At 36.3% G+C, this 22,298-nt stretch overlaps 1 protein-coding gene and 1 long non-coding RNA gene across 2 annotated transcripts; both read left to right on the top strand.

Moving 5' to 3' along the window:
• Positions 1–2,455: 2,455 nt before the first annotated feature.
• LOC134003860 (tripartite motif-containing protein 16-like protein) lies at positions 2,456–3,708 on the top strand. The gene is made up of 5 exons (XM_062443212.1): positions 2,456–2,507; positions 2,721–2,753; positions 2,881–2,943; positions 3,048–3,190; positions 3,280–3,708. Exons 1-5 carry the CDS (start codon positions 2,456–2,458, stop codon positions 3,706–3,708), a joined length of 720 nt encoding a protein of 239 aa, XP_062299196.1.
• Positions 3,709–14,564: 10,856 nt separating this feature from the next.
• On the top strand, positions 14,565–22,042 carry LOC134003028 (uncharacterized). Its single transcript, XR_009927621.1, has 4 exons — positions 14,565–14,681; positions 20,597–20,614; positions 21,159–21,182; positions 22,032–22,042. It is a non-coding gene; the product is annotated as an uncharacterized LOC134003028 (long non-coding RNA).
• Positions 22,043–22,298: the final 256 nt, after the last annotated feature.

Below are 22,298 nucleotides of genomic sequence, written 5' to 3'. Positions count from 1 at the left end.
ACAATTCAAAATTGTTAAAAGAAAACATATAGACTGTATATCAGAGGAATGATCAACATGATATGGTTAGGTGTCAATATTTCTTGAAACAACATTTTTAAAACCTGCATTTACCTCACACTCCTATTCTTACATTGAAAAAAAAATCAATAGAATGTGTATAAAAATGTACTAGCATCCTGATTTCAGTCAAACTTTGACTGCATGAATATAATTGGATTAAGTTTAGATTAAGTGACTATATTTAAGTTTTATTTGAAGTTTATATAGAAACATGGCAAATTAAAAAAAATTGTTTTGTTTCTTAAAACAAACAACAGGAATCAAAACTTTTAAAATGATTACTTTTTTATTCAAGCGATCACAATCTCTGCATACATAAAGTTTAAAAGATAGATATTAAACATATTTCCTTAATTTGCATTTAAAAAATGAATAAAAGAATCATTGATACTACAGTACATATTTGTATACCTTTAATAATTCAGTTTGAGTGATAAAAAAAAGCATGGTGGAAAACAGGACATTAACATGATAATATCATATATCCATAATATTAACAAACAGCTAAGAGCAATACACTGAAAAAAAATGTAACGTCTACACCAAATACAATCCATATACAGTACATTACTGTACTGTACGTTATGACCTAAATACCTGACCGTGAGTCAGTTGGCTTTGGGCTTCCTCGGTTCATTGTGCCAGGCTTAGACATGCTCTTGACCTGCATTATCACATCAACCCATTTACTATCACAAATGTTTTAATGCACGTGGCCTGAGTCAAAAGAAAAAAATCTTGCTGGTCGTAAACCCTCTTTTCAGATATGCTCACTAATGTGGTGCAGCGTGTCCGAAGTGTTTACTGTTTCGGCTTCCTGCCAAACCTCTAGGCAAGGTTGTCTTGTCCTTCTTGTGTTCCTGCCTGTCCAAGCAGATGAGTGACTGGGCCACTGATTGCAGAGCAACTGACATACTAAACAGTAAACACTGAAGTGTTGGAACTGCCCCAGATTGCCCGAAGGGGTTTATTGAGAGGGGAGTATGGATAATAGATTGTTTTGTATATGTATATGGGTCAATGACGTATAAGGATGTGCAACAACTCAATTTTAGAATAATACAAACAAGCATATCTAATGCAGTAGAATGTTGTGTACCTGAAAGTTCATATTATACATTTGAAATTAAGTGATTTTAGTGGGTTTTTTTCAAGATTAATTGGCACTGGCCTTAAAAAAAGTCACGTGGTGCGACCATGATTCATCTTGAAATAAATTAATTTACTTGACACGCTTCACATCTTTCTTTACAAGTTTTCAGTAATATAAAGTGTTTGGAAACAAAGTATTTGCATTTTTTTTAAATTTTTGTAAATGATGATCTTTTATTTATATAAGATATTTCAAGATGAATCATGGTCGCACCACATGACTTTTTTTTAAGGCCAGTGCCAATTAATCTTGAAAAAACCCCACTAAAATCACTTTCAAATTGTAATATGAATTGTCAGGTACACAACAATCTGAATGTTTGAACTACTGCATTAGATATGCTTGTTTTTATTATTCTAAAATTGAGTTGTTGAAAATCCTTATACGTCATTGACCCATATATGTGTATATATATGTAAGATGTATACCTTTATGAGTTCCTCCCATTCTCCTCTCAAAGGACGATCACAAACCAGAGGCAACCAGTTTTTATAGCAGTGCTGACAGACTAGTGATCTCTGCCAAAACCCTGATCTGGACATTTAAAGTCATTACCTCAAATTTTTCTGTTGTTCTGAATATCTTACATTAAGGTGGAAATATCATTTTGCTGGGTGTTGTAAATGAGGAAAAGAAATGGGTTGACCCAGAATTAAAATTATTAGATAACTAAATAAATAAATAAAGATTTCAAAGTCATTCCCCAGAGATTCAAAATCTACCACAAAAAATAAATAAAGCAGTGAGTCAGCTGCATCAAAAAGCTACCTTTATTCTAAATGAAATAAAATGAAACTCTACCAGGTCACTATCTCTAAAAGGTCGCAAAGTGCAGTAGCTCTACTCATCCACATGCCTCTGTTCTGTACAGGATGTTCACATTCCCTGGCAGATATCAATATCCGAGATGTGTGTGTGTGTGTGTGTGATTTCAAAGAGATGACAGAGCAATTGTAAAAACAAATTCAAGAACTACTCAGATAAATATGGTTCAGCGGGTCAGGTGTTGGCATTGACATGAGTATCCTGGTTTGGCAGGCACCATGGCACGCCCATTAGTGAGATCATTATCTCTACATGCCTTACCAAAATTTCTCATACGAATGCCCAGGGGCCGCCCAAAACCTTTAATACCCCCTTTCTCAGGGATATATAAAGAGGAGTTTGCATCATTGCAGCAATACGTCGCTGACAGACGCCAACATTCAAGAAACCTCGGTACAATAAGAAGTGATAAAGATGCCAACCAGTGCTCCCACTACGAGAATCATGCCTACAGCCAGCAGACCTGGTGAGTGACTTCCCTTTATAGTCTTTAGCAGATTATAATAATTTGATTATTAACACAACTACAAAATGATCCTACAAGAATTGTAGGATTTCTTTTGGCAGTTTTGTCTGAGCCGATTGGGTATATCGTTAGTATGAAAGTTTCTAAAATTGAATCTAAAAGAAAGTAAAGTATTCAACAACAGGCAGTCATGCTTGTTTTTCATGTTTACAGGAAAAAAACTCAAAGATGTGGCTGCCGTTACACGTGAGTTTTAAAAACCCAGAAAAATATACTTTTGCTATTTTAAAGAACTAATAACTTTCTCAACTATAAACTATCCCTAACCCTAACCCTTCTAACCCACTTAAATCTGACTATTCTCCTCTCTCAGCAAAGATCCCAGACTACGAACCCAACATCCCTGAGCCGACATGCAGAGCTGATCTTCTCAAATGTAAGAATCATCCTGATTGACTTTCATGATTGTGCCTTACTTTCCCCTCATCTTTTAATACTGCAGTTTCTATGTGTCATAATAACCCATACATTTTCCCTCAGACTGGATCAACCTTTCCTTGGATGACAAGACAGCCAATAAGATGCTGTGGATTACAGAGAGTGGATCCAAGGTGTCACGCATGACTGATAATGTCACTTGTCCTGTCCTGGACAGACCAGAGAGATATGAGCATATCCCCCAGGTATGTTTTTCAACTATACTCACAAATTTAGATGTTGCAGTAAACATTATTTCCAATGCTCAGCTGTTTTTATCCCCTCTCACGTTAAGGTTCTTTGCAAAGAAGGCATTTTGGGCTTCCGAGCTTACTGGGAAATAAAATATTCAGGCTGGGTGGTCGCCGGAGTCACCCATGAAGAGGCAGGGAGAAGGGGAAGTGACGGACCCTGCGGGCTTGGAGAAAATGAACAGTCCTGGGGTCTTGGGTGGGGTGGATCCCATTACCAGGTGTGGTTCGATGGTATTAACACTGAAATCTGGGATATTCCCAAATACACCACAATTGGGGTGTACCTTGACCATCCAGCTGGTGTCATCAATTTTTATGCAGTTGAAGAAGAGAAGGAGGAAGAGGGGGGAGAATATATGAGGAAAATCCAACTGCTGCAGCAGATTAAGAGCTCCTTCAAGGGAAAAATGATGCCAGGTTTCTGGTTGGGACAAACATCATCATGCATGTTAGTTAAGCAAGAGGAGTAAAGATTGCACATTTTGTATTTCCATTGTTCTTACATTTCCAGTTAAATATCATGTATGCTACAAATATTTTAGGATACATTAAGAGAAAAGTACTTTTATGTAAAAACTGTGTGTATATAGAAACATATTTATCAAGAAGCTGCTACTGTAAGTCTTTGTGTATGCATAACATGTTCATTGTATCAAAATGTTAAATACTGTGTGGTGGTGATATACTGTATACTGTATATTATGGTACTATACTATAGGTATATTCTGCACTTTTCATATCAAAAACATGATTTTGTGTGACTTCATTTAAATAAAATAAATTTTGAAGTTTTACTCCCATGTACTGAATACTATCATGAGTTATTTGTTTTTTAAATACAAATAAATATGTATACAAATCAGCATATGCACCTTAAAATCCAGACTTTCAACAGTGCTGTGAGAGTTGGGAGATGCAATTGCAACATCCATAATATATCAAAAACCCAGCACATTGAGAGTCTTAAAAACTAGATCTGCTCTTTAGGAAGCTGCAGTATTTAAGAAAAGCGGAGATGTTGGCTTTTAAAAGAAGCAGAAGGAGCTTTATATTGATTAACAGTCAGTATAATTTTAATGCTAACTATATTTAAGAGGCGACAAACAAAATCATTGTATTTGCAGAGCTGCATTGCTTTGTGGTATCCTCTGGTGATAAGTCATGATGTATAAATATGAGCTTACAGCATAGAAACATTAATCCATCAATGTCAAGTGAAGCATTCAGACTCCACCATACCTCCAGCTGCTCTGGATCTTTCATTCCTCACCTTGCCCTGTTAACACTTAGCATCCAGAGGATTAGGCTGGTGACATGAAAGCAGATCCTGGGAAGCAATAAACAAGGTCGCAAGTGAGCACACAAACAAGGCCAATACAGGAGCACAGATGGAGGAGAGAAGTTGAAGAAATATAAGATAGCAGATTAATGACTAAACTCATTGCTAACTTAATTAATAAGAATGACATTGAGTATGTTTTCCTTAATACCAGACAGGCTGAATTACTAAGAATGATCAGTTTGCCAAAGCTTAAAGATTCAGTTGAGGTGAAGATGAAGACAAGAGTAATAAAAGAAAATAATAATGAAGTACAGTATAATGAATATAATAAATAATGATATAAAGGAATATATATTTTCCTGTAGATTTGTTATACAACACAACTGGGTAACACACTTCCTCAGGACAAAAGACTGACTACACACAAAAAGACTGTAAATGTTATAACATGTTATGATGGCAACCATCTCTACAATGAAGTTTTACTGCATTATGCAGCAATTACATGCATTTATATTATCAGATGCATGTTAGATGCAAGTAAAACAGCAACCATGCAGTGCATAAACTTGGACCCTCAACACAAAGACGACTGAAGAAGACACTGTTAATTGTCCAGACTTTTAATTTTATTTTCATCATTATACTCATGTACAATTTCTGTACTGAAATCTTTTCAGAAATCATACTGATGTTTATAGCGTTTCACCACAGTGGTTTTTAGGTCTGTGAGCATTAAGAAGAAAAGAAAAAAATCATAGTGCATAAGGCAGAGTTATGGGATGAAGTATAATCACATTTTCATATTTTACAACAAATAACAAATAGTAGGAATTTTATTTTATCTTTTCAAATATCATGATTCATAATGTGACTCCCTCAGAACTGACATAAATGTATTCATTGCTGGTTAGAGGACTGAGTTTGCAGGTTGAGAGCCACTTCTCTAACAGTTTGTTTCCTCTGGTTGAGAAAACGTTGCTTCTGCCTCCCTCTAGTGACTGTGAGCAGTATGACAGACACAGTTTACCCTCTGTGGCAGCACACCTGGAACTCTTGTACCACCCCTAAAACTGAGTTTTCACTCTGGAGCAAAGAAAAAAAAGAAAAAGTCAGGACAAATTTTTATAAAAAGATTCAATCATCTTCTTTGTCGCATAGAGAGTTCTTATTTTGATGTTGTGCCCATGTCTTCCCTAGTTATGACTGAAGTTACTCAATTGAGTTAAACAGCGCCCCTCTGTGTTGTACTGAATTGTATTGCTGCCACACCAGAAAAAAAAACGGATCAGCATCACGTCATAACGTGATAGTTTCTTGTTATAACATAAAACTTTTCACGTTATAACATGATAGTTTCTTGTTATAACATAAAACTTTTCACGTTATAATGTGATAAATTGGTCTCAGGCGGAGGTGGACCCCGGTTAATGAGGTTGTGAACTGGCACTTGGCCTTTTGCAGTGAACCGGCATCACCATGGCCCAAAACACGGATTGTTGTTTACAGCCTTTCTCTTTTAATTTGTGTCTAAGCAAAACGTCAAAATCATCTTTATGCTTCTGCAGCATTGTGATGGTGATTAAATGACAATCTCACCATGATTTAGGCTAGCTAAAATATGTACCATCAACAAAGCCGGCATGTGCCGGTCGGGTTTTGGAGCGCACCTATTTTTGGCCGGTCAGGTTTTGGAGCGCACCCAAATTTGGTTGTTTTTAAACAACCAAATTATTGGCCGAGATACATGTGACTATCGCTTAGCTGTTGTTTCAGAACAATGGATAGCGCCGCTGTTGTTTCAGAACCATAGACAGCGCTGTTTGTTGTGCGTAGGGGGTGCGTGCGCTGCAAACAGCTGTTTCTACACGCCTCCCCCTGCTGATTTTATCATGTTATAACATGAAAAGTTGTATGTTATAACAAGAAACTATCACATTATAACGTGAAAAGTTTTATGTTATAACAAGAAACTATCACGTTATAACATGAAACGTTTCACGTTATAACATGATACTGATCCGTTTTTTCCCCTGGCGTGGCAGCAATACGCTGCCATAGTGTTGTAATGGCTGTTTGTATGACTAAAGATTAAGTAAATATGTGCTCACATGCAAATCTGTGAGTGAACAGGTCACTGGAAAAAGAAACTCTGGGTGAAGCCTGTCACACTATACATATAATAAACAATGTAAAATTATTATCATTATTAAGATGAGCTTATATTATTAATATTTGTGTAATAGTTGTTAGTTATCCAGCAGCAATGGAGCAATGAGATGAGGAGTTATGTGAACTAACAACATAAGTATGCACCAAGTTCAGTGGGACTTAATTATATGAAATAATATGATCCACATGCTGTTGCTCACTCTTCATAGTTGTTGATGTTATGGAGGTCATATTTTGCACTATGAAGTGTTTGTCTGCACACTGAAACTGTTGTGTTTCTGCAGTGGACAGAGTTGCAGGAGCACAGTATAAACAGCCTTTGAATAACATTGAGTGTCTTAGTTATTCTGTTATTCAATTATATAATTCCGTCGTTGTTTGTCACCTGTTCTGTGTGACTTGTAAATGAGCCTGTGCAGACATTCTATTAATTGATTGTGAGTATTTCTATATTCTTGTTTGACTTGTAGGCTATTTCTGAATTCCACGCATATGGATGAGAGTGGGTAAGTTATGTACGTGAAACATGCATCAGTATTTTTTGTTGTGAACATAAACATTTAGATAAGTGAATGTTTTTAGGATTCAACCTTTTCAGTACTGTATCAGAGTACATTAAATATTACTGTATATAGTTGTGTATGTTAAAACTGTGTGCAAGCGTGTTACACTGTATGTGCATTGTTTCTTTTTGATGTGAACGTAAACCTGTTGTCTACAGTGTATTAGTGTAATGTTGTGTGGTTATGCCACAATGGAAAACACATCTGAATTTGATGATTTTGTAAAATGAAACTTTTTAAATGAATCATATTTGCATATTCACTGATACTAATGGAGGAGAAGGAGTAGATGTAATTTCAAGGATTTTAACAAGATAATTGTGGAAAAACCATTTCATGCATCAGTATTTCATGAACAGCACATTTAAAAATTTAAAAACAAGTTTTAAAACGCCCAACAACCATCACATAAAAATGGGGGGGGGGGGGGGGGGGGGGGGGGGGGGAGAGAGAACAAACATTAGCATGAAACATAAAATAGTATAAAAAGAATGCTTCCATTTACATGAGGACTGACAACACATTTAGCACTTTCTACAAGCTTGTTTTACCAATAAAATTTACATGATGAGCTACTGCAGTGACACTTTGGCTGTTCCTGTGTTCCTGTAGATCAACAAACTGTCACTAATAATTATGTGAATATATATTATAATTTTAATCTGGTCGATATTTAGTGTATTTAGATTATGCATTTTCCCATTTTCATATGTTCAATACAGTATGAATTCGCTATACTAGACAATACATTTCACTTAATGACATTGTATTTCCACAAGATGGTGCCATGGCATCATCATTTAAGTAAGGAGGAACTGGGGACTGCAATAACTGCTTTTTTTATGTCAACCTCGAATTTCTTTAACCTTATGTATGAGTAATGGGATTGATTACACTGTTTTCTTTGATATTAGAATAAATGGCACAACAAAAATGGATTACAACTACTTTTCCTTAAACCATTTTTTTTTAAATCACAATTTTATATGTGATATCACTATTATATATCAGAAAACTGCAATTAGAAAGTATTAAACAAATATGAGGTTTAATTTCTCTTTATATTGTGATAGGATGTTCATTAAATGACAACTCCTAATTTAAACTCAACACTATTGCACAAATAAGTGTTCCATAAGGGAAATATTGTTAGCATAAAGCATTTAATTTAAACCACACAATAAGACAAAAAATAAAACCAGACTTAAAGTACAGATAAAATGCAATACACAAATCAGTCTGATATATCATATATTGCTGACCAGACAGTGAAATAATTTGTTGATCTTTAATGTAAAGTGCCAAGCTGTTGCAGTTAACGGACAAACACTGCTTCTGAATTTCATGTTTAAATTAAGTTGTCTAATTGCAGAAAGAATAAATGATACAGGGTCCTTCTGCTCTCAAGTTTAGCCAGAGAGTATCAGTTCCTCTATTAAAAAGATGTTCATCTTTCAACACATTACAAATTGCAGTTATTTGTGTGCGAGTCAGATCAGTTATCATACTTGGGTTACTCGCAAAGCTCCCTACGACAAGTGCAATACACAGCTAAGGCAATCAAATCTGCTGAAACAAGGTCAAAGCTTTAGCAGATGTTAAAGGATTTTATTTTCTTTAGGGAAAACAAAAACTACTACACGTCCCTGCAAATTATCTCTGTAACTGTCGTCCTTTTAGCAAAAGTCCCTAGATATTTATAGTTGCCCTTCAATTCGATTCCCTTATCAGATTGTGAAGTGGATTTGGCAGCAGGCTGTAAAATGTATTGCACCATGACACAAAGTCACAAATACTATGGCCAAGTCTCCTTCTGGAAGACAATACAAAAATCCAAGATCATCTGCAAACTTTTTTTTTTTTTCCCAATTTCTTTATTGAGTTTTTGCAGACAGTACAGAACAATACATCAGTTTCACGTTGTGTTAGAGCGTCTGCATTAGAGTGAAGTACAAAAAAAGAACAAGACAAAAAGAGAACCCCAACATGAATCCCACTATCCCTCCCAACAACCCATGTCAGATGTAATCACAGTAAACGACTCAATTATTACACAAATAAATTTAGTACAGATAAGACAAAAAAAAAAGGGTAAAGTATCAAATGTATCAAAGAAGAAATATCAAATGTAAGTATATATACAAATATAAATAAATATCAAAGGAGAATAGAAGAAAATAAATAAATAAAAATAAAAAAATAAAAAAATAAAAAAAAGGGGGGGGGGGGTACTCTCTCTTTCCAACAGTTAAGAAGCGTCCTCGGCATCATCAGGAGTAACATTAAGACTGTTACTAATATAATCCAGCAGTGGGTCCCAAGTTTTATGGAATGCTGTCAAAGATCCCTTCTGTGAAAACCTTAACTTCTCTAACTTTAGACATTGTAAAATCTCCCGTATCCAACTGTTATGAGTCGGTGGGGAAACATGCTTCCATTTAAGTAGAATGGCACGCCTGGCTAGCAAGGTGGTAAAGGCCATGACACGCTGTGTAGAAACAGGGAGATTTTTAGGCAGAGGAAGACCAAAAAGAGCAGTCAGGGGATTTGGTTCTAAATTTGTGTTGAGAGCCTGTTTGAGAGTTTGGAATATATTGGACCAAAAGTTGGTCAACCTCGGGCACGACCAGAACATGTGCACATGGTCGGCTGGGGACTGTTTACAGCGGTTACAGGCATCACTGTGACTTGGATATACCTTTGCCAATTTAGCGTTAGTGAAATGGGCTCTGTGAAGCACCTTCCACTGTAATAGACCGTGCCTGGCGCAAATCGACGAAGAATGGATTAGTTTTAAAATGTCTCTCCACTGGACATCAGTAATGTCTACCCCCAAATCCTTTTCCCATACGTTTTTAGGCGATATAGTGGGGGCTGGGCTATCATCTGCAAACTTGATAAAAATGTCTGTCTAAATATTGGCTGCAGGAGCCATGTATATGGATGGTACAGGACAGAAATATAAGGTTTATATACAACCAAGTAAAGATCCAGTCGATGAAAAAAGAGACTCAGAGCACCAACATATGTCTCTTAAAACAGCCTACAATGTCTAGATCAAACTTGATCAAAGATTTATGGTAAAAAGGTGAAGAAAATTTAACAAGACTAATGAAAAGCACTTTAAGCAGAGCATCCCCAAGCTCCTGTATTTTCCTTATACATTCTTCCCCCTGGGCACATTATTTATAGAAATGGTGTCTCTTTTCATTATTATGCTGATGATATGCAGATCTGCCGTTGTGATGTCAAAAACTGAATGTCAGAAAGTTTCCTTCAGCTAAACTCAAACAAAACAGACATTCCTTGTTGGATCATAGTAAACCTGTTGCAAGGAATCTTGGCATCTGGTTTGATAGTAATTTAGGTTTTGAGCAGCACATCATAAAGCTTGTTCAATCATGTTTTGATCGTCTTAGAAATCTTTTTTAAACTGTTTTAAGACATAGACTATTTCACAAGCCTTCATCTCATCACTCCTGGATTATTGCAACAGCCTTTTTACTTGCCTTAACCAAAAATGTATTGATTGACTCCATACTGCACAGAACTCAGCTGCCAGGCTTTTGACCAAAGCCAAGAAATGTGATCATACTGTATCACTCCTGTTTTAACTTCTTTACCTTGGCTCCCAGTATGTTGTGGAATAGACTTTAAGTTCTTACTCATTACTTTTATGGCTCTTCATGGCCTTTCTACCATACACGCCGGCCAGTAGATGAGATCCTTGGGCAGAGTTCTTTTGTCTGTTCCAGAGGTCTGGCTGAAAACTAAAAGGGACAGAGCATTTGCAGTCAGGGCCCTGAGGCTCTGGAACAATCTGCCTGAGGAAATCAGGTCTGCCGAGTCAGTGATCTCTTTTAAGTCCCTTCTAAAAACATGCATTTCTTCGAAAGCCTTTCCTGATTTTACATGAACTTTACTTTTCTTTTATTTCAGTTTTTTATACAAAAAGTTGTTTTATCTCTGTGTTTTTTAACCTTATGATTTGACGCCTTCATGAAGCATTTTGTGATGTGGGTTTTAAAAATTGCCTTATGAACAAAGATTACTACTATTATCATTATAAATGCTACGGGCCAAAAATGGATATTTCAGAGGTTTTTTTGAATATATTATGCTTAGATTTCCTCCCATGCAAAGAGCATTTTCAGTTAAATTCAATTTAAATGTGTACAAGCATACACTCCATTAAACTGTATCTTCACATATTCTGTACTAATCACTGACTAATCACATTAGACACACAGGATGCTGACCGAGGAAGAGTTATTTTCATTGCCAATGAATCTTAATTTCACAACCCTTTAAAATATTTTTTTCCGGAGCTAAACTGCTCAAAAGTATTTGCTGAGAAACTTAATGTACACTCTGCCCTTCCCCATCTGTCTCTCTTTCTATGCCTACACACACATCATGTCGTGCATGCACACACACACACAAACACACACACACACACACACACACACACACACACACACACACACACACACACACACACACACACACACACACACACACACACTTCCTCTGCTTACCCTGCTCTAAACTTTCTAAGGATTCTATTTTCTGAATCAGAGCCATTAAATTTGTGCCTGTCTACATGTCATCAATGTATTTTACTGTTTATCACTTCACTGCATTGTCACTTTTACTGTGCACTCAACTATGGCAACTTAACAGTGTTTTGCAGCACTGTTTTAGGTTGTTTTATTCTACATCTGAGAAAAACTGTCATGAACAGCAATGCATGAAAGGGATTGTTTGACATTTTGGGAAATACTTAAGTTTGCCTTCTTGCTGAGAGTGACAAGAGGAGATCAGTTACATTATTTTGACTGTACCAAGCAGCAACAACCACAGCTTGAGGCTGAAGCCAATGTGAAAGTACTTTAAATGCAATGCCATCGATGACTGCTACAATTTGGCATCAAAAATTACCTGGCTCCAATTGACTTTAATAAGTGTAATTTTGGAAAGTGCTGCTCTGTTAATAAGATTTGAAGACTAAAAAAAGTAGAGTTAAAAAGTAAAGATTTTGGTTTCTGCTCTGTGGGCTGTGTTGATTCACCGTTGTGATTTACAGTTTGCTCACCTGCTACTCTCTGCAGCTCCGGGACTCACACTAAATTGAATTTCTGTACATTTAATGATACTTGATTACAATACCTGTCCTGTTAGCACACTTTAGCTAAAGTGCCTAACATTAGACCAAGTCTGCACGACTGGGATTTCCCAGTAAGCTAGTCTTTGCTTCAGTTTGAGGTAGTGTGAAAGTCAACACCCTGCACTCCTTATTTGGAAGGTCTTAGCTCCAAACAGAAAAGATGGCACTGGCCATTGGCTGCAACTATGGGCTTTAAACTGGCTTCAGTGCAAACTGATAGGGGACAATAAAGGTGTGTCACCATGCTATTTGTTAGATGTGAACAGTTGATGTGAACAGCTTAATTGATATCTGAAAATGACAGCAAGGAAATTATGAGTGAACTCTGTGAGGATTCGAAAAGACAGAGGTTTGAGAAATAAACTAGCATCCAAAAAGAACTTCCGTTTGGCCTCATATCTCCTTGTCATTTTTACATTTCTGTTTATGAGCATTTATGCTAAGCTAAGATAAGATAAGCTAATCCCCTCTTGCCTCTTGCGCCATAATTGTGTGATATTGATTTTCTTATTCTTAGCAAAAAAGTAAATAAGCATAATTCCCAAACAAAACAAAACAAAAACAAAAAACATTACATACAAAACATTCTTGTGTCTCTGATACTAGCATAGTAGTTTAGGCTACTAATGGCTGCCCTTAAGATGTGATGTGAGCTGCGATGCTCCTACCAGATGATTATAGTAAGTCAATAACCTGTATGTAACTTCATGAATAGTGACCTCAAAGCCCAGTTCACCTTCCTGTTCTCTCAAGATTGCTCCCTCTTTCCATCCTTGTTCTTCATCTTAGCGACATTCCAATCGCTTCAACTACAGATACACTCATCTGGTGGTCTGCACACTGGCATGCTTGGCCCCTTTTCACAGATTTACACTTAGACTCAAGCAGCAGGAGACTTGTCTCCGCAGAGGCTCCAGCAACAGACACATGCCCATTTGTGATGAGTGAAAGTGGAGATGACGACAGGTAATGAAGACATGCCTAAGACTTGAATCTTGACGGGAAGATTCCAGGGAATGGGAAGCAAAAACTGTTGCATGGGGAAAGCTGGCTGTTACTGGGTGTGTCCAGCTAAGTCTGGCTCTCAACTTCTTTGGGCTACAAATAGGAAGTATTAAGTTCGAGTTCATCAAGGATTCCATTTGGGGAAACAAACCAACAGTGTTTGAATACAACTAAGTAAATTTCACATGAACGTTTCTTTTTTGCTACTTCACTACAGTTATTTGACAGCTAGTTGCTTTGCTGATTAACAAATTACATACAAAACACGATCAGCATTTAAAAAATTACATTCAACCCCTCAAAAAGTATTTAATGTGGTCAAAATTAGTTTCAGTTTAACAAGCTACAACAGTAAAATGCTACTTCAACATGAATGCATCAGCAACAATAATGCAATGGTATAATATATAACAACATAACAGTCACAAAGGGCAATACTGTACAATGTGCCCACCTAACAAATACACTCATGGAAATACATTTTACTAATAATGCTTCTGAACTTTTACTTCAATAAAATTTGAATGGCAGGACTTTTGCAGTAATTTCATGATTAGAACTGTTTGACTTAATGTAACATATTATATGGCATCACCTCGGTTTAACAGATTTCTCAGTAAATAATTAACACAAATGATATGAAATATTTGTTTAAAACTGTCTAATAAACAAGTATGTCACATTGTCAGATATGAATAGAAAATGAACTTGTAAATACTTTTTACTGTTGAATGTATCTTCATTTCTGGGATTCACCTCTACTGTCAACAGCATATCGCTTGTATCAAGTAAAGTTTACCAAATGCAACCACAACAATTATGTGTGAGTACTTGTTAATCCAGCTCTTAATGAAGGATTCAGCTCTTAGAAGGTGATGATCAAAAGATTAGTTTGGGCTGGATACAGTGTCAAAAATCAGGTCAGTTGTATTTTGTATTTCTCCACTGAGCATTAGTGCTGAACAGGTTTTGTGAGTCCATTAATCTCATCATAAATCTCACAACATCACCCTCTTGTCTCTTCACCTTGTCACGGTCTCACTCTTAGTGCCTTGCTTCTTGAACTCCCCAAGGGTGTCGTCAGTTTCTTCTGTGCTCCTCGCTCACTGGAGGGTGTGGGTGACTTGAGTGCCAGGAGAGCTTTGAATAACAGAGAGAGGGGGAGAAATAAAAGGAATAAGCACCACGAGCCCTCAGTCTTCCAGCAGCAAAGGGAAGAAACAGGAATAACCATGCCTGAGCCAGTCCCTGCAGGTATGCATATACTTTTTGTGAAAGCATAATTCATTGAAATTAGTCTGGAGTTTCAGTGGCAATGCTGATGCTTGAATTTGGGTAGCTTGGTTTAATGGGTGGTTATTATATTTTGGTATATGATTAAGATCAGTTTATTATGTAGTATATAATAGGGAAGGGCTGATGATTTCAGAAATGGTTTAATTACAATTATTATTTAATATGGTTTTTAAGGGGAGACAAGATGGGAAATTGTGTGATGCCTACTATAATATAATATTCAGTCTGGGGGAGCAGTAATGATTCAGGGCATTCAGAATGGTTGAACTTTGTGTGACAAACAGTAGTTGTTACCTAAAAAGGGGTTTTTCAGTGAAGAACACAAAAAAATATCAAATGCCCTCATCAATCATCGATAAAATGCACGTGTTCAATTTGATTCTAATGACAGCTACACTTCCTCCTCATCTAGGAGCAGAAGTGAGTAAGAAGTTATTTTTAGTTACAGTGTTAGAAAAGCTGGAGCATAAAAAGTGTCTTATTCTGATGTGGTATGCAGATGCAGATGTAGTATCACATAAATACAAGCATTTTTCCCTATTTGCCTTTCTATGGTTATCTGTCCATAAAGATTATTTGAAAGGCCATAAATAAGCACATAGCCAGCTGCTATGACCTCATTCAGGGTTACTATGTTAATGACATCAGCCCAGAAAGCGTCATCTTGTTGACTCAACGAGAGCATTCAGAAATAGTTGCAGCAAAGTACTGTAACTACTGCAGATTCACATGTAAATCCTGCTGCTAGCTATATATGTACTACAGTATAGGTGTGTGAAAGCCTCTGTTTCATGCTCACTACTGTAACTAGCTGGCTTCATATTATTTGCAGTAGTTAGTGAAAAGAAAATCATAATCACTTCAAATGTTATATTCACAGTCGACTTATATAAACTGTTACAATCTATCAATCTATCAAATACAATTAAATCTGTATTCTAATAGAAATGTAGAATGTACAACATTAATAATAAAACAGAAAACACTGGAAGAAGCATCTGTATTTTTTTCAAATTCGAAGATGTTTGTATTCGTTTCCTTTTTGAGATAAAAATGGCAGTCTGTAAAATACATTTTTCTTCTATAAAACTTGGCATCTTTGGATAAATATCAATTTCCCATAAAAACTCGTCTGCTGTCTTTCACCTGAGAGTGTCCTAAGATAAGAGGATGAGTCTGTTAGAGGACTTTAGTGTTACTGGCCAGCATCGTAGGAGTGTTGAGCCTTTCAGACCTCTCTATGTAATTTCTACATCAACTGGGCAGTGATAATGATTTCAATGGGATTTGCTGGACTTGTTAGCACATTTCTCCTAAATTTAATTAAGCTCGTTTTTTTCTGTATCTGTCTCTTGACAGCCCTTTTTATTTTTACCCAAGCAACATGGCTCCACTTTTATTCACCATATACAGCAACAGAATTTATCAAAGCAATGTGGATACATTTCCACTTTGCCTACAGTATGTCTGCCCCTCCCACCACTGCTCTGTCAATCAAAGTCAAACTCAGTTTCAGAGAGTCGAGTGTGAGGATTAAATATCCAGCCACTGTTTAATTTATACCTGAAGATGTTTCATAGAAATACTAAATGTCATATTTGAATAAAAATATATAATGAGCTGAATGACTAATGTGTCCTACTAATACTGTGAGAGAGGACCATGTTTCACCCCTGAGTTATGTAATAGCACCACCTATTCTACATCTCATAATATGAATAATCACAGTTTTTAGTGTGATGTGAGCTGAAACCAGTGGTGGAGGAAGTATTCAGATCTTTGACTTATGTAATAGTACCACTTCAGCATTGTAAAAATACACTATTACGAGTAAAAGTCTCAGTGTTAGAGCAGCATGTTACTGTTGTAGCTGCTGGAAGTGGAGCTAGTTTCCAATACTTTATATACAATTAGCTAGTTTAGTCCAGTGGTTTCCAACCAAAGGGTCACCAGATAAATCTGCGAGGGTTGTAAGAAGATTAATTGGAGATATAATGCATTGCGTCAAACCCTCATCTGAAAAGAAACTAAAGCTTCAAATAGATTTAGTGGAGTATAAAATGGAAATACTCTTGTATCTTAAAATTGTACTTATTACATTACTTGTGTAAATGTACTTAGTTACTTTCCACCACTGTGTGCTGTAGTGCTTCACTTGACGGCCAGCTCATGCCCCCAGCAAACAGCTAAAAATACTCCCTGACCTTTTCCACTTTGTTTTTTCCTCCTCATAAGTTCATAGAGTTTCACACACCCTGGTGTATCAGGTTTTGCTGTAACCTCTTTTGCAGTCCCAACTGAGATAAATCATTATGCAATCTGTCACTTTCATCCAGAAAGTTCCCTCGTTGGACAACAGGCCTGGTGCTTCTTCCTGAATGTGATGTAGCTCAAATGTATTCAATCAATCGCATGACAGTTTAGTAGTCGGTGGTTTGAAGCGATGGTATGATTCACGATCATAGTTCCTTTCATCTTTGTGACTCAATGAAACACTATGAGGTGTAGTCCAACCGAAACTGCTCTGTGAAGTTTCGCCAGTCCCCCCTTGCTGTTTATCTTCTTCACTATATAAAAAACCATGACGTGAAATGTTGAAATGATTCATCTTCTCTTGGAAGATCAATGATATCTTTTTAATCAGGTGGACTTTTAAAGACGCAATCTTTTTTTAGACATGTATACAGAAAAGCACAATAAAATAACCAAAGCACAGCTTAAGATCCTGCTGTCACTCCCAGATTGATACTCTTTAAATAATCTATTTGGATCAAGAACTTTTACTTATAATGTATGTGTGTGAAATGATGAGGGGGAAAAAATCATATTATTTGAATATATAAACACATATACATATAGACAAAGTGTGCTGGTTTATCATCTTGCATGCCGCGTTGAATATTAGCTTCTCTGCAGCTTTCTGCTGTCATTAAATAGATATTAGGATAGTTAAGATCATCATTTTAAATAAGCATCTGAATTTTTTTCTGAGAAATTACACATTTTACAAACATGTAACCTTAAAAGTTAACACTGTATTAGCTGTAAATAGCCCACAAGTAAGCATAACACTTTATTAAAAGCAGAGACAATATTGCATATAAATATTATATTTTATATAATATTTGAATTAATATATCTCGTAAAATCTCAACTGTTTATACCATTAAGTAAACATGAAACCTGTAAAGGGGACATATTATGCACATTTACAATCCTTATTTATCTTATACTGACCCATCAGTTCAGGCTCTTTCTGAAACACACTGTTTTAGCTAATGTTAGTTCCCAATCCACTCTGTTGTGATTTGCAAGTTCTCAGAAGCTGCCCCACAGCAGACTTCAACATCTACATTAACAGATCATGTAACCTACTATAGTTGCAGGACTTGACTATATTTTTCATAGTTTCAACTTCTCAAATACATCTTTACATGTCTGAGCTGAAATCCGATCCGAAATATAAGAGTGGACAATGCAAAACCTGAGCAGCAACTTGAGCAACAAAGACAGCTGGTTATGAGCTGGTATGACAGGCTGACATCAGCTCATTGGCAAGGCAGAAAAAAACGGTTGCATACAAAGCATTCAGAGTAGGCTGAAGCCCTGTGTTTTGATTTGCAGGGAGCATTTCTACATATGTTAACTTTAGGTTTTGGAACTTTGACCATGTTTAGCATAGATATTTATAATTATACTGTAACAGTGTGTAAATTACAAAAAAATCACAAATAGCATACTACAGTATGTCCCCTTCAATCTTTGTCCCTAATCATTTTTTATATTCATTGAATTATCATGAAAAATATTATCCTCAGAACAGTACTTTATACTATTAGTTCATGTATACAGTCTAACACCAAAAATCACCAATTTGCTTTTTTACAACAAGTACATCACACTAGTCCTGTGTGGCATACAGTGATAAAAACCTGCGCACAACTGCCTGTAACCTGATAGAAGTAGATGAGTGTCATGTATAAAGCGGATCCAAACCAACATGCATTAAAGTATGTGTTGATATATCTTCATAAACTTTGTCTGATGCTATCTAGGGACACCCAGAGATCCTCTGAGGTGTAAAATGTCAGGTCATTCAACTGTCTTTATGTCTGGGCCATTACACACATACACACACAGTAAATCAAGTTGTCAGTGGTAAACATGAAGAGGTAAACAGTGTGGTGAGAACCTGCAGTAACTAAATTAACCATGACAAACAACCACCAACACATATTCATTACTCATTAGGCTTCCAGAAAAAAACTTAAGGTGAGCGAGGACAAAGTTGTATAGTGTGTAGTACTACATAACTAACACTAAATAAGCAAAAATAAGGAAGAAAAGACATTTTTTGAATAATTATTCTTATTATTTATACAATTACACCAAACAGGCGTGCCTTGCAAAATTATACTGTATCTCTACTGAGGCTCTGATAACTTTGTCCAAATATGAAAACACTGGCAGTCTCTACGGGGAACATTTAAACTGTGAGGAACAGCTGTTCAGAAGTTCATTACCCTGTTTTATCACAAACTTGTTGAAGACGATCAAGACTCTCACCCCAAGTGTATTTACCAAGCAGATGCGTATGCAGATAGATTTATAATCAGTGCAGGTGTTAAATCCTCGCACAGGATGCATAAGGTACTATACGAGAGCCTCAGTATGTGTAATAAGCAGCTTTGTAAGTCTGCAAAATTTCTAATTTTGCACTAAAAATGTCACACAGTTGTTATTTTTAGGCTTTTACTGCCCAGAGCTGACTGACATACTCACTTGTTACTTAAGAAGCAAGGGGGGTAAATGCTGCTGTAACATTAAATAAATGTTGAGTTATTATGATATGAACTGTTTGCATGAAGATCTTGATGAACCCAGTCTGGTTACTGTATCTGAAAGGATAAATAAATTAAATACATACAATGAATGAAACTTTATTTGTACACCCCCTTTTGTACTGGTTAGTCCAACTGAAAGACTGGAAAACTAATAGGAATGATTAACAAAAACAATCTGAGATTAATGCACATACAAAATTGAAGTTATGAAAATTTGGACTATACCTTTTTTGTCACAGTCATACAATTGCATGTCAAATATTTTAGCTAGAAATTTATAACAGGCCCAAAATGAGCAGTGGAGCACGTATGGTCAAGATGATCTGACTATACAAGGAAACTGCGTGCAACATGGCATAGCTTCAAGAAGGACATAAGACACCGTCCCTGGCCTTTACCATCTACTGCAGTGAACCCCAGAGGGACACTCAGGGAGTTGGGTATATAATATGTCTCTATTTCAGTTGCAAATTTCCTTTTACCAGATTTAGGCCTCAACCATTATACCCACAGTACTCCACCCTCAAAACAAACTTACTGTCAGTCATCCTTGAAACTCCAACTGGACCAAAGCATCTTTCCAATCAGTAGAGATGATGAATTCATAAAATAAGCAGGTGAAAAGTAATCCTCAGGTCACTTAAGTCAAGGTCAACATATCAGTTTCCAAATTTGTGCCAAATGTTATGCAGCTTCATAGAAATTTCAAAGGCTGCCATTTTATGGAATGGATCCTCTTACCTGGAGGGCAGTATTTCAGATTTATGGTCAGGATTACTGGCTTTCCCATGAAATCAGATATACACTAAGCATTCCTGAAATAACCGTTTTATATAAGGCAATCCGTTTCAGATAAACATTCACTTAAATCACATTAAACATGCAATTAAAAAAGAAAATATAGTCTAGATCCAACGACTCATTAAATCATTAAAAGTTTAAATGAAATCTCTTTACATTTCTGTCAAATTCTGCTTGTGATACGTGTTTCTAATGTGTTTCTCTTCTGTTTCTGTTTCTGTTTCTTAGATAAACCAGAGGGGGAGGGTAAGTCAGCTGCACTACAGCACTTGCCTACTGACCTTTTTGTGTGCCTCAAATTATCACGCAGTGTCTTGATTATAGCTCTCACATTTTCACTTTTGCTCACATATCCTGTCAACTCCACGTGTCAAGGAGAAAGCCTTGACCTCTGCGGGTGTTATCTGCACATACCATGTCTTTATTCTCTAACTTTACTCTGAGCTATCTTCATTTTATTCAAATATGCCAGAATGCCACTGTACATATTCTATATTTTACCCCCAGGCCTTTTCACTGAAAATATGTAATACTGTGAATTATCAGATCACACAAGCTGTGTACAGAACGTTCTTCAAATCACTGTACTTAATGTAACAGCAGACAGAAGGCACAATGGGAGAAATGTTGTGACATCATATGTGACGGTGGTCATGTAATACTGGGCTGGATTTAAAGTGTGGCATGCTGATGCAATGTATTTTTATAGCTGATTAAGCATTTAAACGTTAAGTTTTCCATTTGGACTACTATGACATTGCTGTATCTAACAAAAATCTATTAATTTTAGCCCCAGAGGAGCCATCTGAGGAGGGTGAGGGACAATGACATTTGTATTTTCTTTTTTTGGGGGGGCTTTTTTTTCTTTTTTGACTGATTCAGATTGCTTGATCATTAACAAGATGCAAATATGTGCGATGGAGTGGATTTGAGTTGAACTGAAAAATGCATTTGAACTAATCAGTCAGGGTAATTATCTGGATAATACTAAACAAGTGGTTTTGGTATAGATAATAAGTCGAGCAATTGCAGAGTCAAGAAGAGTCAATGGTATCATATGAGAGAATATGAAGCTGCTGAGGGGGATAATGCAATTATTATGCCACTTTGATTCAGCGTGTTTGCATATCTTAGCCTACAGTATGCATCACGTTTGTTAGCTAAGACTACATGTAGAGTGACTTTATTGCCACATTGTAATCGTATGGCATAAATCAATGAAATCAATGAATCTCTACATATTTTTTGTATGACAGCATCATATGAATCAGTTTTGTTTTTTTTGTTTAATAGGAATGAATGTTCTTGTTTCTTTTGTGTTGTTTTTTTGAGTTTTTGGCATGTATACATATGAATTGTTCAGAAATCATGTGTATAAACCAAATAAGATGAAACATCTGTGTGGATTTTTTAGATAAACTGTCTGTCTACAACTAAATGCATTTTCAACATCTGTAAGCACATGTCCTCACAATGACTTGGGGTTACATTTCAATAAGAGCATGTGACTTGTACAAGAATATTAGCAAGTGTTCTCTGTTGACATTTTATGGTTGAGTCTATCCAGAGATGTTTTGTATGTGCTTTAGTCTGAGTGTAATGTTGTCCAGGTCTCCTCATTTCTCTGTTTTCAATCATTAAACTATGATTTTTATTTTCCCAGCCGCACCCCATCCAATGGAAGATGGTAGGCACCTTTTAGAGTCAGGGAATCTTTAATTGTGGCTAAATACAATAAATAATTACAGAACACATTGAGACTCCAGCTAATTTCCATTCATTTTCTGTAGATGGACCCCACCCAGAAGGAGGTAAGGCAGAATGATGTACACTGAATGTATAGGTTTGATACGTCTGTCTATGTAATCCCTTGAATGTATTCACGTATGTGTGCAAACATGTGCTACACTGATTGAAAAGTAAAATGTCT

Source organism: Scomber scombrus, chromosome 21 (genome assembly GCF_963691925.1).
Source record: "Scomber scombrus chromosome 21, fScoSco1.1, whole genome shotgun sequence".
NCBI classification, from domain to species: domain Eukaryota; kingdom Metazoa; phylum Chordata; class Actinopteri; order Scombriformes; family Scombridae; genus Scomber; species Scomber scombrus.
The sequence above is the reverse complement of the archived record's forward strand: the minus strand, read 5'-3'. Positions and strand labels throughout refer to the sequence as shown.

Excerpts from the sequence above, each read along its gene's own strand:
- LOC134003860 (XM_062443212.1), top strand. The coding sequence starts at position 2,456 with ATGCCAACCAGTGCTCCCACTACGAGAATCATGCCTACAGCCAGCAGA. Across the intron at positions 2,754-2,880 it reads AGATGTGGCTGCCGTTACAC|CAAAGATCCCAGACTACGAA; the intron begins GTGAGTTTTAAA and ends CTCCTCTCTCAG. Across the intron at positions 2,944-3,047 it reads CAGAGCTGATCTTCTCAAAT|ACTGGATCAACCTTTCCTTG; the intron begins GTAAGAATCATC and ends ATTTTCCCTCAG.